Genomic DNA, 22395 nt, shown 5'->3' with positions numbered 1-22395 from the left:
CAATTTAGTTAAGCATTGGTTTCAGAATTATCAGCTGCCATGATGGGACAGGTGGGGAGAGACAGATGGTGCTTACTTGATCAGTGCCATGCTCTAGGAAGCCTGAAAGGCTCCAGTTTGGGTGGGCAGAGGGGACCCTGTGCGGATCTCTAGTCTGAGTCCTGTTTCAGCTACCTGCTAATTATGTGGCCCTTTGTCTTTCATGAGTCTCAGAACAGCTATAAGAAGGGGTTGGTAATCACTGTCTTTCCTCCCTCACAGGGTAACTGTAAAGCACAATATAAACATGAAAGGTTATTATCTCCTCCACGTCCAGACCTAACTATAGATTCACCCACCTTAGGTTGTTGCCCCAGCCTCAGAGGAGTGACCCTCATGCCTCCTCCTTGGTTTCATCCATGATCTCCCATATTTCTAGTATTTTAAGTATTTCCCTCTCTCTCTCCTGAGTGTTTTTTCTCTGTCTCCAAATATGCTCTGATCTTAAAAAATAAAGATCCTTCCTTGGATCTTCTGTATCTCCTAAGACACTATCCATTTCCCTTGTTCTCACCAAACTTCTTAAAAGAATAGACTATTTTCTCACCTTTTCTCATCCTCTACCCACTGTTAACTATGCCTCCTCCAATGTCCAATTAAGAGTGGGCCCTCAGAACTCTCCTACAGTGTTGGTGGGAATGTAAATTGATACAGCCACTGTGGAGAACAGTATGGAGGTTCCTTAAAAAACTGGAAATAGAGTTACCATATGATCCAGCAATCCCAGCCCTGGGCATATATCTGGAGAAAAACATGGTTGGAAAGGATACATACACCCCAATGTTCATTGCAGTGCTGTTTACAATAGCCAAGACGTGGAAGCAGCCTAAATGTCCATCGACAGATGAATGGATAAAGAAGATGTTGTATATACACACAATGGAATATTACTCAGTCATAAAAAAGAATGAAATAATGCCACTTGCGGCAACATGAATGGACCTAGAGATTATCATACTGAGTGAAGGAAGTCAGACAGAGAAAGACAAATATCATATGATATCACTTATATGTGGAATCTAAAAAAATGATACAAATGAACTTCTTTACAAAACAGAAATAGACTCACAGACATAGAAACAAACTTACGGTTACTGAAGGGGAAAGGGGGAGCAGGGATATATTAGGGATGTGGGATTAACAGATACATGCTACTATATATAAAATAGATAAAAAACAAGGCCCTACTGTATGGGACAGGGAACTATATTCAATGTCGTGTAATAACCTATGATGGAAAAGAATCTGAAAAAGTATATATGTATATATATATATAACTGAATCACTTTGCTGTATGCCTGAAACATTGTAAATCAACTATACTTCAATTAAAAAAATTTTTTTTAAAAGAGTGGGCCCTCAAAGGCCGTAATGCCAGCACCTAGGGGCTTCATCCTCTTATCCTGCCTGGTTTAACCTGCCCTGGTGAAATGCTTGCGTTATGGCTTCCTCAACCCGCCCCCCTTTCCTTTTCCTTCTCCCCCCTTCTCGGAGTTGGGGGTCCCTCAGATTCTGCTGACCTCGGGCTTTTCCTCACTCAGCACACTCTCCTGGGAACACTTAGTTAACCTCATGGCTTCCACAGTCCCCTTGCAGATGAAGCACAAATACCTTTTTTTTTTTTTTTCCACAAATACCTTTAATTCTGACTTTCTCTCCCTTAATCCAGTCCAGTGGTTTCCAACTGACCTGTCAAAGCGTCGATTTGAACATCCTGAGACTCCTCAGGCTCAGCTTGTGCAAAGCTGAGGCCAGCTTCTCCTCGCTTATGACTGTTCTTTCTCTGTTGTTCCATATACGTGTTTTTTTTTTAAATTTTATTTATTTATTTATTTATTTATTTATGGCTGTGTTGGGTCTTCATTGCCGCACGTGAGTTTTTTCTAGTTGTGGAGAGCAGGGGCTACCCTTTGTGTGGTGCGCGGGCTTCTCATTGCGGTGGCTTCTCTTGTTGCGGAGCACGGGCTCTAGGCACGAGGGCTTCAGTAGTTGTGGCTTGCGGGCTGTAGAGCGCAGGCTCAGTAGCTGTGGCACACGGGCTTAGTTGCCCCATGGCATGTGGGATCTTCCCAGACCAGGGCTCGAACCCATGTCTCCTGCATTGGCAGGCAGATTCTTAACCGCTGTGCCACCAGGGAAGTCCCCATATATGTTTTTTAATGGTCCCACCATCATTTATGTCATTGTAGCCTAAAGTTTTGACTCCTCCAACTCCTATACATCATATATTAAAGCAATCGCCAAATCCAATTAATTAACCCGTACAATTGTCCCTGAAATAATTCACCTCTCTTTTATTCTTATCGCCACTATTCTTTGAGAAGGGGTTTGTTTTGTTTTGCTTTGTTTTTAACTGGGCTGTTCTAATAGTTTCTCAAATGGTCTTCCTGATACCACTCTTTTTACTTTTTTTTTTTCTGCGGTACGCGGGCCTCTCACTGTTGTGGCCTCTTCCGTTGCGGAGCACAGGCTCCAGACGCGCAGGCTCAGCGGCCATGGCTCACGGGCCCAGCTGCTCCGCGGCATGTGGGATCTTCCCGGACCGGGGCACAAACCAGCGTCCCCTGCATCGGCAGGTGGACTCTCAACCACTGCGCCACCAGGGAAGCCCAAGATACTACTCTTTTTAAATCAAAACAATCTTTCACATTCCTGATGGTTCTCTCTTTAAAGACAGATTTGGTCCTGCTTAAAAAATTCCCATTGTTTGCAGAATAAAGTCACAATTCTTTAAAAATTTTTTTCAGCTTTATTGAGGTATAATTGACAAATAAAATTGTAAGGTATTTATGATACACTGAAAGTCACAGTTCTTTATCATGGCATTTGAAACCTGTTACAACCTAGCTCCATCTTAAGCCTCCAAAATTCATCTCCCACCCCGCTCCTGCATTCTCTATCAGTAAGATCCTACCAGATAAAGGTCCAGCCCAAATGTCCTCTTCCCATTACCCCAGACGGAATTAAGTTACCTTTTCTTTGCACTCATAGGGTATGTATTTCAAGTTGTTCTTAGAGTCACCATCATCACACTGAATTGTAATGATGTCTCTGTCTCTTCTAATAGATTGTAAGCTCCAGCATACCTCTTGCTGCATAACCAGTGACAACAAGATTCAGTGACCTAAAACAGCAGATATTTATTAGCTCACAGCTGCTGTGTGTCAGGAATTTGGGAGTGGCTACCTGCCTGGCTCTGGCTAGGGGGTCTCTCATGAGGTTGCAGTCGAGAGGTCAGCAGGGCTGTGGTCATCTGAAAGCTTGACCGGGGCTGGAGGATCTGCTTCCAAAATGGCTCATGCAGAAGCCTGGCAAGTTAGCACTGGCTGTTGGCTGGAGGTCCTGGTTCCTGTCCATGTGGACCTCTCCCTAAAGCTGCTTGAGTATCCTCGCAACATGGCAGCCCACTTTCCCCAGAGCAAGTGATCAAGACAAGAGAGAAAGGAGAAAAACAAAATGCCTTTATGACCTAGTCTTGGAAGTCACACACCATAACTTATTCTATTTGCTAAAAGTGAGCCACTAAATCCAGCCCATGCTCAAGGGGAAGAGGGGAATTAATTGCTATCTCTTGAAGGTTGGAATATCAAAGAACTTGAGGACATATTTTAAAACCACCAACAGGGGTTGTCCTATCTTTGTCTTCAGTAACTAGCACAGCATCTGGCACTTAGTAGGTGCTCAGTAGATGTTTCTAATGGAAAGATGTGTCGAAGGGGGGGAGATACTGGAGGCAGTGTAACCATGGGTAATTTGTGTGGGCCCTGTGAAGGGTGGTGGAGGTGAGAGTTGGTGGGAGAGATTCTGAGGTAAGAATTCATGGGACTCCATGACCGATTGCATGAGAGGGGTTGGGAAGAGATCCATTTGGGGTTGAAGGTCTTGAAACTAGGACTTAAGAGGTGGTTGCGATGGATGAAGTAGGCATCTAGGACTTCCTCCTTGGGGTTTCAAGGTAATGAAATATTAAATCATACAGCTAAGAACCCCGTGTCTAGTTGTTCAATTATATTTGGAAGGGTCTGGAGCTGGCAGTCATCAGTATGAGCCCTAAGTCATCCCCTTTATTTCATGTTTCTCATTTATAAATGTGGAGGTTCTAGTACATAACTATGTCCCAGGACTTCCCAACTAAACTCTTAATGTTAAGGGGATAGCAACATCCCACCTTTTTCTTTTTTTTTTAGCATCCCACCTTTGCAAGAAATTCCCACCACCACATCCTCTACAAATGGTCATGTGGAAACACAAGGGGACTATTAGGTTGAACCATCTGAAATGCTGGTGTTCTGGTTTTGACCTATAAAGAAGTCAGTTTCATAGGGTTCAACCTAATAGATATGGCTGCAGTTTGAAGATTTGAACACCTTTTCACAGATGGAAAATTGAGATGTTCCAGAGTTCTGGATCTTTCTATTCCTCACGAGATTAAGGTCCAACTTTAAGAAAGGTCAGTCTTGAAGTTAAATTAGCTTTAGTCCGATATAGGCATTACTTTCTCATTTCCTTATGTCAGATAAAGGAATTAGAGACCAAAGACTAAATACTGGAGTCAAGAAACTTAAGATGGAAAATTTATCTCAGAACTCCAGATAAGTCCAGACTCAATCACATTTCATACACTGTGCCATTTCTAAGAAATTGTATTTACTTAGAAGTGAAATAGCTGTGGACCTAATAAAAAAGGAACTAGGAATTAAATAGTTCTTTTCTCATTTTGTACCTCTGGAAAGTGATTAGTTGACTCCTTCATTACTGGTAGGACTAAATCCAATATTTGCCAATTTAATTTATGAAAAATACCTTTTGTCCTCCATGAGTAGTTTTTTTTTTTTTTATTTTATTTATTTTAGGCTACATTGGATCTTCGTCGCTGTGCACGGGCTTTCTCCAGTTGCGGAGAGTGGGGGCCACTCTTCGTTCGGGCACTCAGGTCCCTCACTGCGGTGCCTTCTCTTGTTGCGGAGCACAGGCTCCAGGCTCCCGGGCTTCAGTAGTCGTGGCTTGGGAGCTCCACAGTGCAGGCTCAGCAGCCGTGACGCACGGGCCCAGGGCCCAGCTGTTCCGCGGGATCTTCCGGGACCAGGGCTCGAACCTGCGTCCCCTGAATTGGCAGGCGAATTCTCAACCGCTGCACCACCAGGGAAGCCCTCCACGAGTACTTTTAAAACTTAATATTAAACAGAAACTTTCAATGAGAAAGTTCTTTTCTTCTTCAGTGTTTATTCTTCCACTTTTTCGGATCAATTAACATCGAAGGTAGACTTCGGGTAAAACGTGTAAAACTAATTTATAGTAGCACAAAGTTCTCAAAAGTTAAGAGAGCACAACTGCACCGATCCATCCATTCCCGCCCATTGGAAAGCAAGCTCCCCGAGGGCAGGGTCTTTGCTGCATATTCCCAGCAACCTGAACCGTGCCTAACCCTCTCTAGCTCTCAGTGAATACTTGGTTAACCGTCCATTCATTATCATCCATGCAGGCCGCTGTGGCCAACGAGGATGCCGGCCAGCACCGAACCTGAGCGGCTCTCAGCCCCCCAAGGCCACGGCCCGCACCTCCGGAAGCACCGAGCTGAGCTGCCCAGCCCGCGGCCAGCCCGCGGCCTCCGCGGCCCTTCCCTTCCCGCAGAGGAAGGAGCGGCCGCCGAGGAGTGGGAAACCCGGGGCCACTTCCTGTCCGGGTAGGGCCGTGCGTCCTTAAGCCCCTCTGCCAGCTCCCGGCCGGGAGAACGCGGCGGGGCGCGAGCGCCGGGCAAGGGGAACCCAGGCTGGCGCACCGCCCTCCGGCCCCGCCCCGGCCCCGGCCCCGCCCCCTCGCCTCCCCGGCGGCGAAAGGGTTAAGCGCGCGGGGGCGGGGCCCGAGCGAGCCAGGCGCACCGAGTGCGGGCCGCGGGCGGCGAGGGGGCTGCGCCGGGGGCGGGGGCGGGCGGAGGAAGGGGGCGGGCCCCAGAAGTTGTTGGGCGCTGGGCCGGCGGCGGGAGGGCGAGAGGGCGGCGGGCCGGCGGGCGGAGTGGGCCTGGGCTCGAGAAGTTTGCGCGGCGGCTGGTGAGCGCCGGGTGCGGGCCCCGCCGGCCGTGCGCGCCCGCTGCCATGGCTTTCCGCCGGAGGACGAAAAGTTACCCGCTCTTCAGCCAGGAGTTCGTCATCCACAACCATGCGGACATCGGCTTCTGCCTGGTGCTCTGCGTCCTCATCGGGCTTATGTTCGAGGTGAGCGACAGCGGGGCGGTGAGCGCCCCTCTCGCGCGCCGCCCGGCGTCCCCCTGCGGGTCTCCGGGGTCCGCGTCTGCGCCTAGGCGCCCGGCCGCCGTGTCGGTCCCCCGCACCCCCGGCTTTGTGCACTGTGCGCCCCTCGGCCTCCTAGTCAGCCCAGACACCGCCGCCAGCTCCGCGCCGTGCCCGCCTGCCCTGCCGCCCTTTGGGGCACCTACCGTACCCTGCAGCTCTCCCTGCAGCCCCGAATCCTCAGCCTGGCCTCGAACCAACCGCAGAGCTGCCACCCGGCCCGCCCAGCGCGGGTTCCTTTTTGGTGTCCGGGAGCCAAGCCCGGAGACTTCCAGACCCGCAGTCATTGCACAACTCCCCTTCCCAAGCCGTGGCTGCTAGCTCCTCTGGGCTTTTCCAGTGGGAGGGACCCCGGCCCTCTTCCTCCTCCCACTTGATTTTCGGGGTCTTTTGCATCCTCCGCTCTGGGCCAGACTCGGGGTGTTCACGTGTGGCCCTGGCCCCATCCCAGCAGTGCACTTCTGCCGTCCTCCCGCCACCCTCCCCACCCCCCCTTTTTTTTTTTAACTCTTGCCCAAAAGGCCAGTTTTCATAAACCCTGTTTCACTCTGTGAACTGTTCATTCAGATCCATCTGTGGTGGACCCAGAGCTTCTCCTGTGACAGGAGCAAGGCGCGGGCCAGGGATACCCTCTGCTTTTAGGGGAAAGGTGATTCTCTAAAAGCTATTCGGGTAGGGGGAGATGACGGGGTCCTGCTCAGGACAGCTGGGGCAGGCCTCATAGAGCAGGGAGTTTTAGTAAGCCCGAATGGGGTCAGAATCCAAGGGGGCTGATGGGAAGGATTCCCTACTCCCAACAGCCAGAAAAATGTGATATTCACAAGTAGGGAGAACTGGCAAACGCTGAGTATAGGACTTGCTGTGGTCTGTCTTGTCTCAAGGGTCAGATATGTGAGTGACACTTCGTGGGCAGCTTATCTGCATTCTCAGGAATGGGTTAGGAAGCTGTAACTCTCTATAAATTGCCTTGAAGATGGAAGATTCCTGGCGTGGCTAATTACCTCTTCTGTGTCCCTCAGTCTCTGGGTTCCCTATCTCCTCTCTAAGGATGACAAGGGCCCTGCTTGGTCAGTGAAGCTGCCCTCAAGCTGGGGACATTCTTGTGGTGGCTGAATCAGCGTTGGATGTCTGCATGTGTCCTTGGCTGGGCTTCAGGGTCTGCAGGCCTCCTTTACTCCTTCCACCCACCCCGACAGCTCTCGTGATGTATCGGCGGCGAGGGCTTTGTCAAGCCATGGTAGTCCCGGTGTCACGGTCCCTGCTCTGTCACTAATTTGACGAAATAAAAAACAGATGCAGCCTCAGTTTCCCCATCATTACAGATGAGTAAAAACTGTCTTCCTTACAGCGTTATTGTGAGGTTTAACTGAGATCATGTGAGCAGCAAAAGCCATAACAGGTTCTACCAATGTGAAATCAGGTCGTTTGCTCCTGAAACCCTGTTATTGTTGATCATAATAGCTTAGCGGGATAGGAGAAAATTTGTTTGGTCCAGCCAGTGCTCTCAGTGTCTCCTTGCTGTCCTCCATTCTAAGAGGCCTCCCAGTGCCTTGTCACCAGACTTGGAGGGTGTGGTTGGAAAGACACGTGACAGCTGTAGCCCTCACAGCCAGCGACGTCTCTTGCATAGCCTGGTGGGTCTCTCTGCTGTGTGTCTGGCATTCATTAAGGATGGCGGCTCTACCTGCTTTTACCTTTGCTCAAAAAGAGCTGCCGAGTATTTGAGCTCGGTACCTCCTTCCCTCGCTGCCTCTGGTCTGGTGGAAAGTCCTGTTGGTTAAACCTGGCCGTCCATGGGAGGTGGAAAGTGCTAGGAGCCCTTAATTCCAGTACATGACAAGAGGAAGGCCCAGGGTGGGAAAAAAAACCCTGAAAAAACTGCCCTGCCCTCCTCCCCCTTTTGGGATTGGACTGGGGAGTGTGGAAACGGCCAGGGCTGAAATGCCTGCCTCACGGCTCCCTGTCCCACCACCCTCTTCTGGTAGAACCTTCGCCCCGCGGCATCTGTACGTACAGGACAGGTTGTCTCCTCAGGAAGGTGCACTGGAGGTACGTTGTGGGTCGGTGCAGGCTGGTCTGGGAGGAGGAGGGCCGTGTCCAGACCTCCCTTATGAATCACGTGTGTTCTGCACTAGGCACACAGTAGGTCTTCATTGTCTGTACCTACCAACTGACTCTCCAAAGAGACAGGTATCTGCCGGGGGGACTCAGATTTCTGGAACTCTGCTCTCCCTACCAGATGAGAGCAGGACCTCAGAGAAACACATGTGGGCATCCTCATCGTTGGGGTAAACCGGCCAGGGACTTACAAGCTATCACTCAGGGCCATCTGGGTTCTTCCCTGGAGGGGTGGTGTGTATGTGTGTGTGTATATAGGGATGCAGATGGTGGGGGGCAGGCCAGCACTTAACACGACTCACTTTTTCTTAGGAGTGAGGACGGAAGGAGATGGAAAGGGGAGGGGAAGGCAGGGAGAGAGGACGGCAGGCTTTTGGGTTTCTAACTTGGGCAGGGCTAGGATGCCTTCATTCAGAAGCTGAATCAGGAAAACTCAATTATAATTCTTCCCACAAAGAGCGAGTCTCCTGGCTACTTCTCCCTCTGGGGTCCCCTGCCCAGCCTCTGCCAATGAGCTGGGGCCCTCTTCCCCCACCCCAGCCAGCCACAGCCTGGCCCTTGCATCTTAACTGGTCTCCACTTCTTCCCTGCCTCGCCCCTTCCCCAACTCACTGGTCAGCTTACCAGCGTTCAGAGGGGCTTTCGTTCCCCCGCAGGAACCCCAGGACTTTAGTTCTGTCCCCTGGGAGATGATGACTCCAAGTTCCTTCCCTTGGGATCACTTCCTTTGGGGAACACACATGAAAGGGTTGCCCTCCCACCTCTGTTTGGTTCAGTTTTGAACCCTCCTGAGGTCCCTTCTCCCATTTCCGAGGCCAGGGGCAGGCTCTTCCCCCTGAGCCCAGGTTTTCTTTCCATCCTGCGGGCTGTTTGGAATAGAGCTGTTCTGTGCAGCCACAGCACTTGGCTAAAAAATGTCAGGAATGTGGAGCTTTATTTTCCCCCCTCCTTCCCTTCCAGCTTTCTCTTTCTTGACTCTGCTGGGGAGAGGTGGTGCAAGGGGGATTTCTACTCCACGCTTTGGTCCTTCAGGCCTGTCTGAGGTGGAGCCCGGCCGGAGCGGCCTTCAGGGTGTGGGCAGCCAGTGGGGTGTGTGTCAGATTTGAAAGCCGCCTCCCCTCTCCTTTCCCTTTCCAATGTCCTGTTCCTTTGGTGCCACAGTGCCACGTTTCAAACTGAAACAGGCAGGGGGAAGAGAGAGGAAAAGGCGCTCATTAGCGAGAACAGAGAATGAGAACAAGGGGGCACATCCAGCAGAGAGGAAGCCACTTGTACATTACCTACAAAATGTCATTTCGAGACAGACTTCTTCTGTTTGTTGCAAAGCTCATTTGCAGGCGCTGCTGGCTCTGCGGCACGGAAATGGTTCTGAAATTCTGGGCCCGTCATTTGGAGGTTGGGTTCCTGTTTGGTCTGTGATGACGTTAAGAATTCAGGGCCCAGAAAACTTTGGGGGTGTTGGTTGGTTTTTGCTTTTTAATTGTTCTGGAGGCAGATGTGGTGGAGCCGCCTTTTCTCCAGGAACTGCCTTCTTCCCGGTTGCTGGCACCACGGTCAGCTTGTCGGGGTGATGTGTTTGCAGCGTGCACAGTGGGAGCCCGTTGTGTCACGACCTGGCAGGACACGGGTTCCGTGGCACCAGTGCCCATCCTCCCAGGCATCCCTGCAGACATCACAACCTGAAGGGAGGCTGCTGGTCCTGCCCCTTAGCATTAGTGCTATAAGACAGCTCTGCTTACATTCTGTTATTACAAAGAGCCGTGCACGTGGCACAGATGTACATCTGAGGGCAGATGTCGCTTTTATTTTAATTCCTGATCGCTTTTGAAGATGTTCTTCTGCCAGCTGTTACAGTTCCTGACTTACGCATCTTCCTCTCCAGCCTCTGACGTGGCTCATCAGTGGCGTTCTGGAGAAATGAGTCAGGGGAAGCCGAGAAGGGCCACTTAGTCTCTTAGGTGCCCTTGTTCTGTGGTTGGATTTTTACCCGCATTTCAGTGATCTGAACAAAAGAGCAGAGATTTGGAACTAGTGTACCTCCTGGTCCAGCCTCAAGTGTAAGTAACCCTGTCCTGTGGGATGTAAGGGCACCTCGGTGATCCCCGTTTCTTCTTTTGGCAAAAATGTGACATCCAGAAAGGTGGTGTTTATCAGTGAGTGAGTTTTTAACCCTCACAGCACGATGAAGGTACAGATGTCCCGCACTGGGCCTGGCCCACGGGCGCTTAATTGACGGTCTCAGCCACGCTGGTGGCCCCTGTTATTGGCGTCATGGCTGGGTGTGTGAGAACACCTTCCGCTATCAGCCTGGCTTGAATTTCAGTTTAGATAGGACCTGTTTTTTCCATGAGACCTTTCCCCCAAGTTCTCCAGTGCCAGCTGTCTGCTCCAAAGCGGGCGATCACTCTGCCCTGGGTGCCTCTTTCCCCTGCTCCCCACAGAGAACATCTGTTGTCCCTCTGCCATCCGTCTTATTGGAAGGTGGGCTGGGGGTGCTGGAGGGTCTCACAGCTGCCGCTGTCAGCTGCCCCGCCAGCTCCGTCGGTGCCACTTTCCTCTTGCTCCCTCTGTTGTCTGCACCCTCGGCCGCTGCTTCCTGGGGGCACTGTCCGGCCCGGTCTAGTCCTGCCTGTTTGCAGAGTCGCATGTGTTGCTATGGAGAAAACTTCACTCTGGCAGGCATGAGCTCCTTTCTGATCTGCTTCGTCGTGGGCAGGGGCCCCAGAAATCAGTCTGTGGCAGAGCTGATATATCTCCCGTTCCCACCCTGATACATGCCTAAGCTGGAGGGTTGATAAGAGCGGATTAGAGTTCCCAAACTACAGAAGTGCTTTCTAATCAGCCAGAGTGCTATTAGCAAGCTTTGGTGGGAAACTTTACTGATACGATCTCTTAACCTTTTCATCCAGCACTGTGTATCTGGTGTCCATTGGTACCTAATGGTTAAAGAAAAGGGGGCAAAAAAAGGGAAAAGAAAACAGTAAAGCTACTGCCACGGCTCCTGACACAGCCCGTCTCATTTCCCGAGCAGACCTTTGTCTCTCACACAGCCTGTTGCTTTGCCTTGACTTACCTCAATGTCTCACGTGTCCCCAGTGGAAGGAAACCCAGCCCAGCTTAGTCACCACTGGTTAACATTGGGAGTTGACGTTGCAGTTTGAAGAGCTCTGCAGGCAGGTCTCCTGGACAGTGTAGGTTCACACAGCTTTCCTGCGTGAAGGAACGGAGCCCGATTGTGAGTGGGGGACTGGGAGGCCCCTGGAGGGAATTTGGGGGCACGCAGGGTTAGGTGAGCCGCTGCTCTGTGGCTCTCTGCCCGAGCCACGTTGCCTCTTGACAGCTCCCCTCATCTGTCTCGAGGGGTTGGCAGCATTTTGCATCTGTGAAATGCTTTACTAGCCTCACCCTGTAATCTGGATGGTTTATGGGGGTTGTCATACCCATCCAGAGCCTGGCTTCTAGAGGAGAGACTTGGCCAAGGACCATCCGCTCCGAGTTAGAGTTGGAGCCAAAACAAGAAGTCAGCCACGTCTGGCTCATATTTAGAGCTCAGCCCCGATGCTTCCACCAATGGGGTGTCTAGAGAATGTAGCCACAGGCCGCTTTATTTTTCTCTGTCTGAGTGGAATCTGTTTATTACCTGGAAGTAATGTCTGCGGGTCACTGTTCCACTTGGAAGCTTTTCTGTCTGGAAGAGTCGTTGCCATTTGCAGTGACTCCCTGAAAGACTCCAGAGAGTGACCCAAATGTGTGTATCACGTGTGACCGTGGGCGAGTGGGCAGAGGCTTTACCTCCTGTTAAAGTTACTGTCTGCTGTTAGCCCACATCTGCGTGAGAGTGGCTGCTTCTGGCTGCTATATCTTCACGGCCCGTATCATCAAGTGAATATCATGGCCGTAGCTCAAGGGCACATCTTCACGTTTTACAAGTCTAAGGGCTAAAGGGAAACCTAGACTATCATCTACTATGTTTACAGAAAAGGAAAATAAGACCCCAGAGGTTGGGTGATTTGCCCAGGACAGCAGAGTGAATTTCTGGTAAACTTGGGGCTTGAACCCACGTCATCTGACTCAAGCCCAGTGCATTTTTACACATCTGCTCACTGGCTTTCCCGACGCTGCCTTTGAATGTCATTGTGTGTGCAGAAGCCTTGAAATGGACAGATCCTTCCTAAATGTGCTGCGTTCGTTTAGTCGGCAGCTGTTTGCGGACTGGGTGCCTGCCGTGTGCTTGTGTGGAGCTCTGGGAATGCAATGCAGATGAACCAGGTGGGGTCCCTGTCTTCAAGGAGGTCACGATGTGGTAGCTTAAAGCTGATCGACTGTTTGTGGATAGAAGTGAGGTCTTGAACTTGATGAAAGTGGCAGGTGCAACTTACAGATCATTGGGCCTCACCCTCAAGCCATTGCCGTTGGTGGAGGGGGGAGTTTATTGACTAGAGACCCAACACCCTGAGTGGTCAGCAGGCAGAAGACAAGCATGGCGGTGACTCCTGGGCATCTCATGTGTCACAGCCTTGCGGATGAGTGAACTGACCAAAGGCAGCGAGTGTGTATGTGTGTGCAAGGTGTGATTTCTGGCACTCGGAGGCCTTCATTGATTGGAACCTTGCTTGAGGTTCAGAGAACTCTTCCGTAGGGTTTCTTAAGATTTCCAACATCAAATCCCAGCGGGATCTGTGATGTGCCTTTTGGGTTAGTGGGGGTGAGAGTCGCACCTGAGGTGAGAAAGGACATCATCCTCAGAGCCTCAGTTGTCCTGCCTTTGAAGAGGGTTTCTTAATAAAGCTCCTTAAGTTTTACAGACAGAGTATCATTAGTTTAATCAGTTTGTTCTTTCGTCTTTATCATAAAGGTGCAGATACGCTCTGTTTTCACGGAGAACTTTAAAAAGAGACTTTTTAATGATGACTTCCGTGGCTCCCTGCTCTGTTAACCTCTGCCCCCTTGCTTTGAGGAAAGCCCGCGACCTCACTGGTTAGTTAACAGGTGTTTCTGGTCTGTTGTGCATGCCCAAGCGCAGTGCTGGCATCTTCGAAAAGATAGCATTGAGAGTCAGTGAGAACATGGCTTTGGGGTGAGAGGTGACAGGGGATGTATTATCAGCTCCTTTCCTGAGGGTTAAGGGCAGTCTGGGGGCTCCTGACCTGGAGGAGCGATCCCAGGATAGGCAGGCCTTCGCTCCATGATTCCTGGAGTCCTGCGGGAAGTCGCGGCGTCCCTTCACGATGCCCTGCAGAGAAGGATCTCCTCTCCGAGGAACTTCTTCCTCGGGACTTGGGACGGGATGGGGCTTTTCAGACCCAACACTTCTGGAGTTCAGAGTGTTTGGTTTGCTCTCCGACTTTGTACTGGGTCAGCTTTTGACCTCGATGGGCAGGGAATAACTTGTTTGTATGGATTTGGTGACTGCTGTTTGGAAGAGGGGGTGGAGGTGGAAAGGAATGAGGGATCGCTGATTTTTTCTTTTCTGTAATTGCAGTTTGGTCTCTGGTTTGGCGTGACGTGCGGGCACGAGCTCCTCTTCCAGGGTCCCCGCGACAGAGCCCGGGCAGGGAGCTGTGCAGTGGAGGGGTGAGGACTGGGCCCCGGGGCCTCTGCCCCTAAGTAGCTGTGCGGCCCCTTCTCCAGTCTGGGCCCCGCTGCTTCCTGCGAGTGTCAGTTGCTCTGCGTCTCAGTCATGCCTTCCTGAGATGCTGATGCAGAACAGGGCCGGGACATACGGGTAACACTCCAGTTGAAGGAGCACCTTCCCCACAGCCACACGGATTCAGGGTTAATGAGAAAAACGTTGCCCTCCACTACCTTCTGAAGTTGAGGTAGTGGTCTCAACTGCTTTTGGTTTCATTCCTTATTTGAGTTGAAGTCTAGCCTGAATTTGGGTTTGACATGTCATGGAGCTTAGTGGAACCAGTGGTGAGGGAGGAGAAAACCCATATGTTAGAAAGGAATCACCTGGGATGGGAGAGGGGGTGGGCTCTGTCTGTGACTTCGGAGTCAGAGGCCGTGTGGCCCCTCCCAGGCTGACAGGGGACCCGGGAAGAGCTAGAAGAGGTCTCTGTCCTGGGCAGCACGGCCAGCGCCTGCCCTGCCCGCTCAGCGTTCGTCGCGCTGGTGCTCAGGGTGGTCCGGGGCCCTGGCTGGAGCGTGTGTGCACGTTCAGGGACCCGCTCATTCCCGCCACCCCTTGCGCCCCTAGGGGCCGGTTTATTTCGGTCAGTAGGGTGAGCCTAGAGTGTGAAACACCCCCCAACCCCACACCTACAGCAGCGTGCTTATGGCATTGCCCAGCCAGCTGATAACACTCCCACTCCATCTGCAAGGCCTGCAGCTCCTCTACCCACGAGCATGCTTTCTGCCTCGAAATTATGAGAGGGAATTAACACCAGTACTGGAGGGGGAGAGATGTTGTGAGGAGATGCATCAGCACTTAGTGACATCCTCCCGAAGCCTAGTTTCAAGTAGGGATTATCTGCTATGGTTAACGTTTGAAATGTCACAGTTTTGGACTCACCAAATGTAGGCCTCACCTGTGCCATCCAGTAGGCAGCCACAAGCCACACCTGGCTATTTATTTATTTAGATTAATTAATTTTTGGCTGCACTGGGTCTTCGTTGCGGCGAGCAGGGGCTACTCTTCATTGCAGTGCACGGGCTTCTCATTGCAGTGGCTTCTCTTATTGCGGAGCATGGGCTCTAGGCATGCAGGCTTCAGTAGCTGTGGCGCACGGGCTTAGTTGCTCCGCAGCACGTGGGATCTTCCCGGACCAGGGCTTGAGCCCCTGTCCCCTACATCACCAGGCGGATTCTTAACCACTGCGCCACCAGGGAAGCCCACACCTGGCTATTTAAACATAAGCCCGTCAAGACGAAATGAAACGAAAGATTCAGTTCCTCAGTCACACCGACCACATTTCAAGTCCCCAGTAGCGCTGAGATGGAACATTTTGATCATCACAGAAAGTACTGTTGGACAGCACTGGTCTCCACGTCGCTTCCTGAGGGTTTGGTTTTTGTTTGTGTAGTAATAAGTCATGAGGGGTCCTTGTGGTGTGGTTCTGTTAGGGACTGTTAGAGGCATGGATTATAGGGCCGAGGTCGTGGGCCTGGAGCCACATGGCCTGGGTCTGAATTCTGGTTTTCCATGTCCTAGCAGTGTCATCTTGGTAAATTATTTAATCCCTCTGTGCCCCTGTTTCCTCATCAGTAAAATGGGGATAATACTATGTCTGAGAGGCGTTGGGAGGATTAGAAACATCAACACAAAATACGAAATGTTAATACAGACACAGCGCTCAGAAGAGGGCCTGTTGCAGGGTGAGAGCCCAGTGCGTGTTCCCCATCGTTCCTGTTACACTCGGGAGGTGTTGGAGCGATGCCTCGACCGTGTGGGGCTCCCTCAGCATTTGGAACGCAGCTGGGAACGGGATGCATGGAGAGGTCAGCCCTGTGCCCTGTCCTGTGACCTCCACACCGGACGAGTCACTCAGGCCCTTGCTGACAGCCACCTGCACTCACTTTACATACAGTTACAGGAAGCTTGGGTATCTGGTCCAAGGTTACAGAAGAAAGAATACGTTAAGATGGGAGCAGTGGCTGGGGCAGGTGGATGGTGGTGGCCGACAGCTTGAGACTTTCTCCCGGAGGCAATGGGGGTCTTTGAAGAGCTTCGGGAGTACAGTGATGTGAGGCTGTGTCCCCTGTTCCGGAGATACATGGAGGTGAGATTGGAGGTGAGTCTGGTGAGGAGACTGTGGCACTGACCCCCAGGAGAACTCCCCCAAACCCCCAACACAATTTCAGTCTCCACCCCAACTGAGAAGTATGCCCCGGGACCCACACACCTGAACTCCCTGGTGTCCACTCGGTGTGGCAGGCACGCTGTATGACCCGGCAGTTGTGAGGGTCAGACTAGGGCGGGGGGGGGGCAGGGAGGGAGGAGGGCTCTGCCTGGGAGCCGCTGCAGCCCCGAGGCTGCCCGTTGCGGGGCTGTCCTTGAACTCCGGTGTCTCTGTGCCACTGTGTGGTGCCGGCTTCGCGTGACTTTATCACCAAAGTGTCCTTCAGACTTATTCAAACAGTGTGTTTTGCATCTAATGTGATTTCTGATTTTTTAAGAAGTCGGGGCTCAGCCAGGTGGAACATCTCCCCCCCGCCCCCCGCTTTTTTCTTTCGGCTGCATAAGCTGTGAAGAGGCTTACGCTCAAGTATGGCGGCCTGACCCGAGGAAGCCGGGTTTGTTCCAGTGTCAGAGGAGGTGGAGGGCAGGGGGGCTCCTCTGGGGAGGTTTCCTAGGGATGGGCGGGAATGGGGCTGCAGGGGGTTGACTGGGGACAGAGGAGGGAGGCCTGGCCTGTGTGCAGCTTCGTTCACAGAGTTGCTGCCTTCACTGTACGTGAGGGGCTGCCCGCGCTCTGCCAGGCGGTGCTGACAGGTGTCAGTCGTCATTCTTTGACGTGTGCTGGACAAGGTGAGGGCTGCCTGATCTGCCATGTGCCTTCCATCTCTGAGCTGGTGCCAGGCCCCTGGGAACAGAAGGAGGAGATTTGCCCCTTGTCTGATTTCTCGCCCCCTGGTGGAACCCTGGGAGGCTTCTTCCCGAGGCCTGTGGGTGATCACCCACGATATTATTAAATCCCCCTGACCCCCAGTGCCTATAGTTTACGTGGTGTGCAGAGGAGGGAAATGCTTTAAAGCAAGTGCATGTGTCAGAGCAGACCCCCGCGGTCACTGCTCCCTTGGCCTCGCCCCCGCGTCTGGTCACTAAGTCCCACCAGCTTGACCTTCTGTGCTGCTCTGTGTACCCGCTCGAGCTCTGCTATTCGGCCTTGGCTCAGACCCTGGGCCTCTCTCACCTGAACAGTGACAGTGAGTCCTACCTTGGTCCTCAGCCTGTTGTCTGGCCTCCCCTCTGGCCCCTCCTCCACGGAGCTTCCGCTGATGTCCTCAGACTCAGAGCTGGGCCTGGGTCTCCCTCCCTTACAGCCCTTTGGTGGTGCCCACCCGAAGTCTGGGCTGCTCGGCATGGCATTCAAGGCTCCCCTGGAGTCTGACCAGCCTTTGTCCTCCACACTCGGCCCGCCCCTACCCTGACCCCTCGTCACAAACCATCTAGTGGTTCCTGAACACTTTTCTTTCATGCCTCCCGTTTGTTTATGCACCTTCCCCCATCTTCCCTCTCCCCCTTTCATTGGACTGACTCACGCTTCTCCCTTGATACCTCCTGTATCGCACTGGCAGCACCTGCTCAGAACGCTCTCCCTGGCCCCCAGCAGAGTTCACACCTCCTTGCCACCTGCCTCTGTATTTCTCTCGTTTATTCATTGAGCCCGACTCGCATTGAGCATTTGCTCTCTGCCACGCACTGTTCTTGGGGCCAGGGTCACAGATGACGAGGCAAAGATGCTACCGTCACAGAGCCCGGAGTCCTCTGAGAGGGGGCGGTGTCGTCGGTGCTCTCATGTGCACGGGTACAGTGTGAGTCAGAGGAGGGCGCAGAAGCCCCCGGAGGGTTGGGGACAGTTCACTGTAGACAGGAGAAGTTTGCGCTGGGCCTGGAGGCCTGAGGGATGCTGGCCGGGCAGATAGGCCGGGGAGAGGGTGTTCCAGGCAGAGGAGGGACCTGTGTAAAGGCCCGAGAGGTAAGGGGGTGGAAAGTGGCTCTGTGTTGCCAAAGCTGGGGAGGTGCTACAGGAAGGAAGTTATGGAAGATGCGTCTGGACTGGCAGGCAGGGCCGCGGAGGCCCAAAGTTTGGATTTGCTCCCCAGCTTAGGTAATAGGGAGCCGCTGCAGATTCCTGAGCACGGGAGTGACTCCATCAGAGTTGTACCAGGAGAGTCACAGGCAGAAGGGACAAGGCTGGCTCCTTGCACTTGCTATGAGTGCCCCCCGGAAGGAAGGGTTGCTTCACATTTTCTCGGTGTCCCCCACCCCTCTGTGCCTGACACGTAGCTGGTGTGAAACGATCAAGGCTGGGCCAGCGCACACACAGGGGAGTGCGTCTTGAGCTGCCTTTCTGCTGCTGCTGGTGGTCATTTGCAGCCTTTCCATCCACGCTTTCTTCTCTGGGTTCTCAGCTGCTTCTGGGCTCACTAGGAATGCTGGCTACTTTAGCGTGTGCGTACAGACGGAGAACCTAGAATCCTGGCCTTTTAAAGCTTAAAAAAAGAATGTTTTTGAATAGGTGATATTTGGCAATACAGTCACATTGTTCAAAAATCAAAAACATGTAAGAAGAATAGATTGAGAAATGTCCCTCCCCTACCTCTTCCCATCCAGCTCCCTTCCCCTGCCCCCAGGTAACCACTTTTATTAATTTTTGCATATCCTTCTTAGGTTTTCTGGAAAGCCCCCTTTGCCCTGGGCGGGGTAGTTGCTGCTGCCTCAGCGCTCCAGCCCCTGTGCCCCCCCCATCTCAGCCCTTACTGCCCCACCTCCACCGTCTGGGCCAAGCAGCTATAAATATATGATAGATTTTCCACATACACACATGTATATATGTATGTGTGTTATATGTGTATGTATGTATATGTGTGTATACACATACATACGTATATATAGAGAGAGGTATATGTATACTTATTCCTGCCTCCTTTCTTACATGCCTTGCCTTTTTCTGCTTGCACAATATCCCTGAGATCTTTCCATGTCAGCACACAGAGAATTTCCTCATTTGTGTCCAGGGTTGCTTAGTCTTCCATTGTATAGATTCTCTGTACTTCATTTAACCAGTCCCCTTTAGATGGACACTTGGGTGGTTTCCAGTCTTTTGCTCTTATAAACAATGCTGCAGTGAATATCTTAGTACGCACATCATTTGGTACCTATACAGGCATATCTTGTAGCATATTTTCCCGGAAGTGGCATGATTGGTTCCAAGCATAAGTTCATTTGTATTTTTGATAGATATTGACAGATTTGTCCTTGTCCTTTTAAAATACCATGTTCAAACCAAGGAATCAGTTAGCCGTGGCCTATTTATCCTGTAGCCGTGAAAATACACGTTATATACTAAAAGCTGTGCCAGTGTCTGCATAGATCTGGTTCCCTGTTGTATTCTCAGCATCTAGCCCGATGCCTGGTACGTAACAGGAGTCAAGTACTTGTTGGATCTTTAAATTACATCATTTGGCACGTTTGAGTAACGAGGCCCTTCCCTATTGGTTATCTTTCAGCCCCGCTGTGAGGTTTCTCTCGCCTCTGTCCCTTCATACAAATTCTTCCCTTAGGACACTCTGGCTTTGCATTTTGGTCAGCTGGTCCTCGATCCTCAGGCCACAGCCCCCTTTTTGTGGAAAGCCTCCCCTTTGCCCTGGGCAGGGTCGTTGCTTCTGCCTCAGTGGTTCGTCCCCTGCGCCCCCCCATCTCGGCCCTTACTGCCCCATCTCCACCGTATGGGACCTCATCACTAGGGCGGGAGAAGGGCTTGCTCACCGCGTGTCTCCAGCACCCGGCCCAGCACTTGGCGTTCCAGTGGTTTCCACGTCGTATTCTTTCAGTAAAGAAGTGGTAAAGTAGAATCACCTACTGATAACCAGTTTTGAAAGAATCTTTTTTGCATATTTAATGGACATATAATTTGTATACTATAAAATTCAGCATTTTAAAGTGTGTAGTTCAGTGTTTTTTTTGGTATATTCACCATGTTTTGCAACGATCACCGTTATCTAATTCTACGTTTCCATCAGCCCCCAAACAAAGCAGTTAGCAGTCACTTCCCATTGGTCTTACCCCAGCCGTGAATCTACTTTCTGTCTCTTTGGATTTGCCTGTTCTGGACGTTTCATGTAAGTGGAATCATATAACATGTAGCCCGTGACTGCCTTCTTCCACTTAGCCTAACGTTTTCAGGGTTCATCCATGTAGTAATGTGTATCAGAGCTCATTCTTTTTGACGGCTGAGTAATATTCCACTGTGTGCAAATGCTGCATTTCCTTTATCTCTTCATCAGTTGGTGGACATTTGGGCTGTTTGCATCACACCACATGAATAATGCTGCCATGGACATTTGTGTACAAGTTTTTGTGTGGACATAATATTTTCAGTCTTCTTGGGTATACACCTAGGAGTGGAATTGCTGGGTCATCAAATAATTTTAATATGGGAAAGCAGCCGGCTTGGAAACTATATTGAACTATTTGTCTTTTTGGTCTGAGAGTTAAATCTCAGGGCCAGCACTGCAAATATTGCCCACTACTATCCAGGCTTCACACAGCAGTGCTGGCTTTTGAAATTTATATTAGGTGGACTGCATCCCAGTGACCATCTGTGACCCAGAGGCAAATACTTTTGGAGTTTACACAGTAGGATTTACTGAATTCTCACCATGTGCACAGTGCCACCTCTATGAAGATGCCGAAATAGAGGGCACAGATCTTGCCCTAAAGTCATCATTCATTTGAAACAACCTAAGTATCCATTTATATTGAACCAGTTAAGTAAATTATAGTATAGCCATATGCTGGAATACTCTATAGCTGTTTAAGAGAGAATAAGGTCAATCTTTATGTATTGACATGGACTGATATCTGAGGAAAAAAATAGATTAGTATACAGAGCATGAGTCCATTTTAATAAAGAAATTATGTTTATATATGCAAAATCTGGAAAGATCACAGCAGACTGTCAATACTGATTGTCTCCAGGAGGTAGTTTATGGAAGACTTTAGCTTTCAATGTTATATCTTTCCCTTAAAAAATGTTTTTTACAGTAGGTAAAAAAGTAGCTTTTACTTATTTTTATTTAAAATTTATTTATTTTATTTTTTACTGCATTGGGTCTTTGTTGCTGCGCGCGGGCTTTCTCAAGTTGCGGCGAGCGGGGGCTACTCTTCATTGCGGTGCGTGGGCTTCTCGTTGCGGTAGCTTCTCTTGTTGTGGAGCACGGGCTCTAGGCCCGCGGGCTTCAGTAGTTGTGGCTCGCAGGCTCTTGAGCGCAGGCTCAGTAGTTGTGGCTCACGGGCTTTAGAGCATGGGCTCAGTAGCTGTGGTGCACGGGCTTAGTTGCTCCGCGGCACGTGGGATCTTCCTGGACCAGGGCTCGAACCTGTATCCCCTGCATTGGCAGGCAGATTCTTAACCACTGCGCCACCAGGGAAGCCCCGTTTGTAGCTTTTAAATTCAGTTAACCCCCCCACCCCGTTATGTTTTGGAAAAAAAGGAACTTGACATAAGATTTCTTCTATCTGAATCACTAGATACCAATGTAGGATATAATACTAGACATCAGTGTATGACTAAACGCCAGATACATTTGTGGTGAATATAGTGGTCTTCCACGCCGCGTAAGCCTGGAGGTGAGAACGCTTTTAGATTCCCGCAGGGGAAGCTTCATAAGAGAAGAGTGGGACTTGGCTTGGGCCCTATAGGATGCTGACATTCATATAGCACTTTACAGTTTTTAGGGTCAAAGAATGGAGTGTGTCGAGTGCTGACCTTGTGCCGAGCACTGCAGTGAGCCCTTTCCCTGTATCCTGTCATCCCACCCTCACTGTCAGCCTTGGGGTGGGTACCGTGACTGCTCCCATAGTACAGTGAGAACTGAGGTCTAGAAAGACCAGGGAACCTGACCAAGCTTCCATTGGTCAAGAGGCCAGAGACAGAATTCACAGCCCACTTGTCTGATTTCAGAGCCCGAGTCCTTACTCCATTCTAAAGGGAAAAAGACTGAGGCTGAGAGAATTCAAATAACTGCTGGCCATCACACAGGTAGTAAACCGGGGAGCCAGGTCTGCACTTAACGCTATTCTGAATAATCCGTCACGTCTGTGACACTGATGTTTCCTGTTATGAGTTCCAGGCTGTTGAAATCCCCGGGGGCGGTAACAGGAGGCTGTAAGGTTCTGGGTCACAGAGGTACGTGAAACTTTTCCTTCCAGGCCTCCTTCCTTGGAGATTCATACACCACATATACTTATTAAAGAAGCAGAACATCTCAGACCTATTGGCCA

At 51.0% G+C, this 22395-nt stretch overlaps 1 protein-coding gene across 4 annotated transcripts in view; it reads left to right on the top strand.

Annotated features, from left to right (window-relative positions):
* The first annotated feature begins 6009 nt into the window (after nt 1-6009).
* TRAM2 (translocation associated membrane protein 2) overlaps nt 6010-22395 on the top strand; it is a 74801-nt gene continuing 58415 nt past the window's right edge. For 2 of the 4 annotated variants that reach the window (XM_032647496.1, XM_032647494.1), the window contains exon 1: nt 6010-6251. In XM_032647496.1, the coding sequence (XP_032503387.1) occupies nt 6132-6251 (120 nt within the window). In that variant the 5' untranslated portion in view covers nt 6010-6131. Of the gene's footprint in view, nt 6252-16062; nt 16178-22395 lie in introns of those variants that run through there. The other 2 variants (XM_032647497.1, XM_032647495.1) reach the window with 2 other exon arrangements.

Source organism: Phocoena sinus, chromosome 11 (assembly GCF_008692025.1).
Source record: "Phocoena sinus isolate mPhoSin1 chromosome 11, mPhoSin1.pri, whole genome shotgun sequence".
Lineage (NCBI taxonomy): Eukaryota > Metazoa > Chordata > Mammalia > Artiodactyla > Phocoenidae > Phocoena > Phocoena sinus.
The sequence above is the reverse complement of the archived record's forward strand: the minus strand, read 5'-3'. Positions and strand labels throughout refer to the sequence as shown.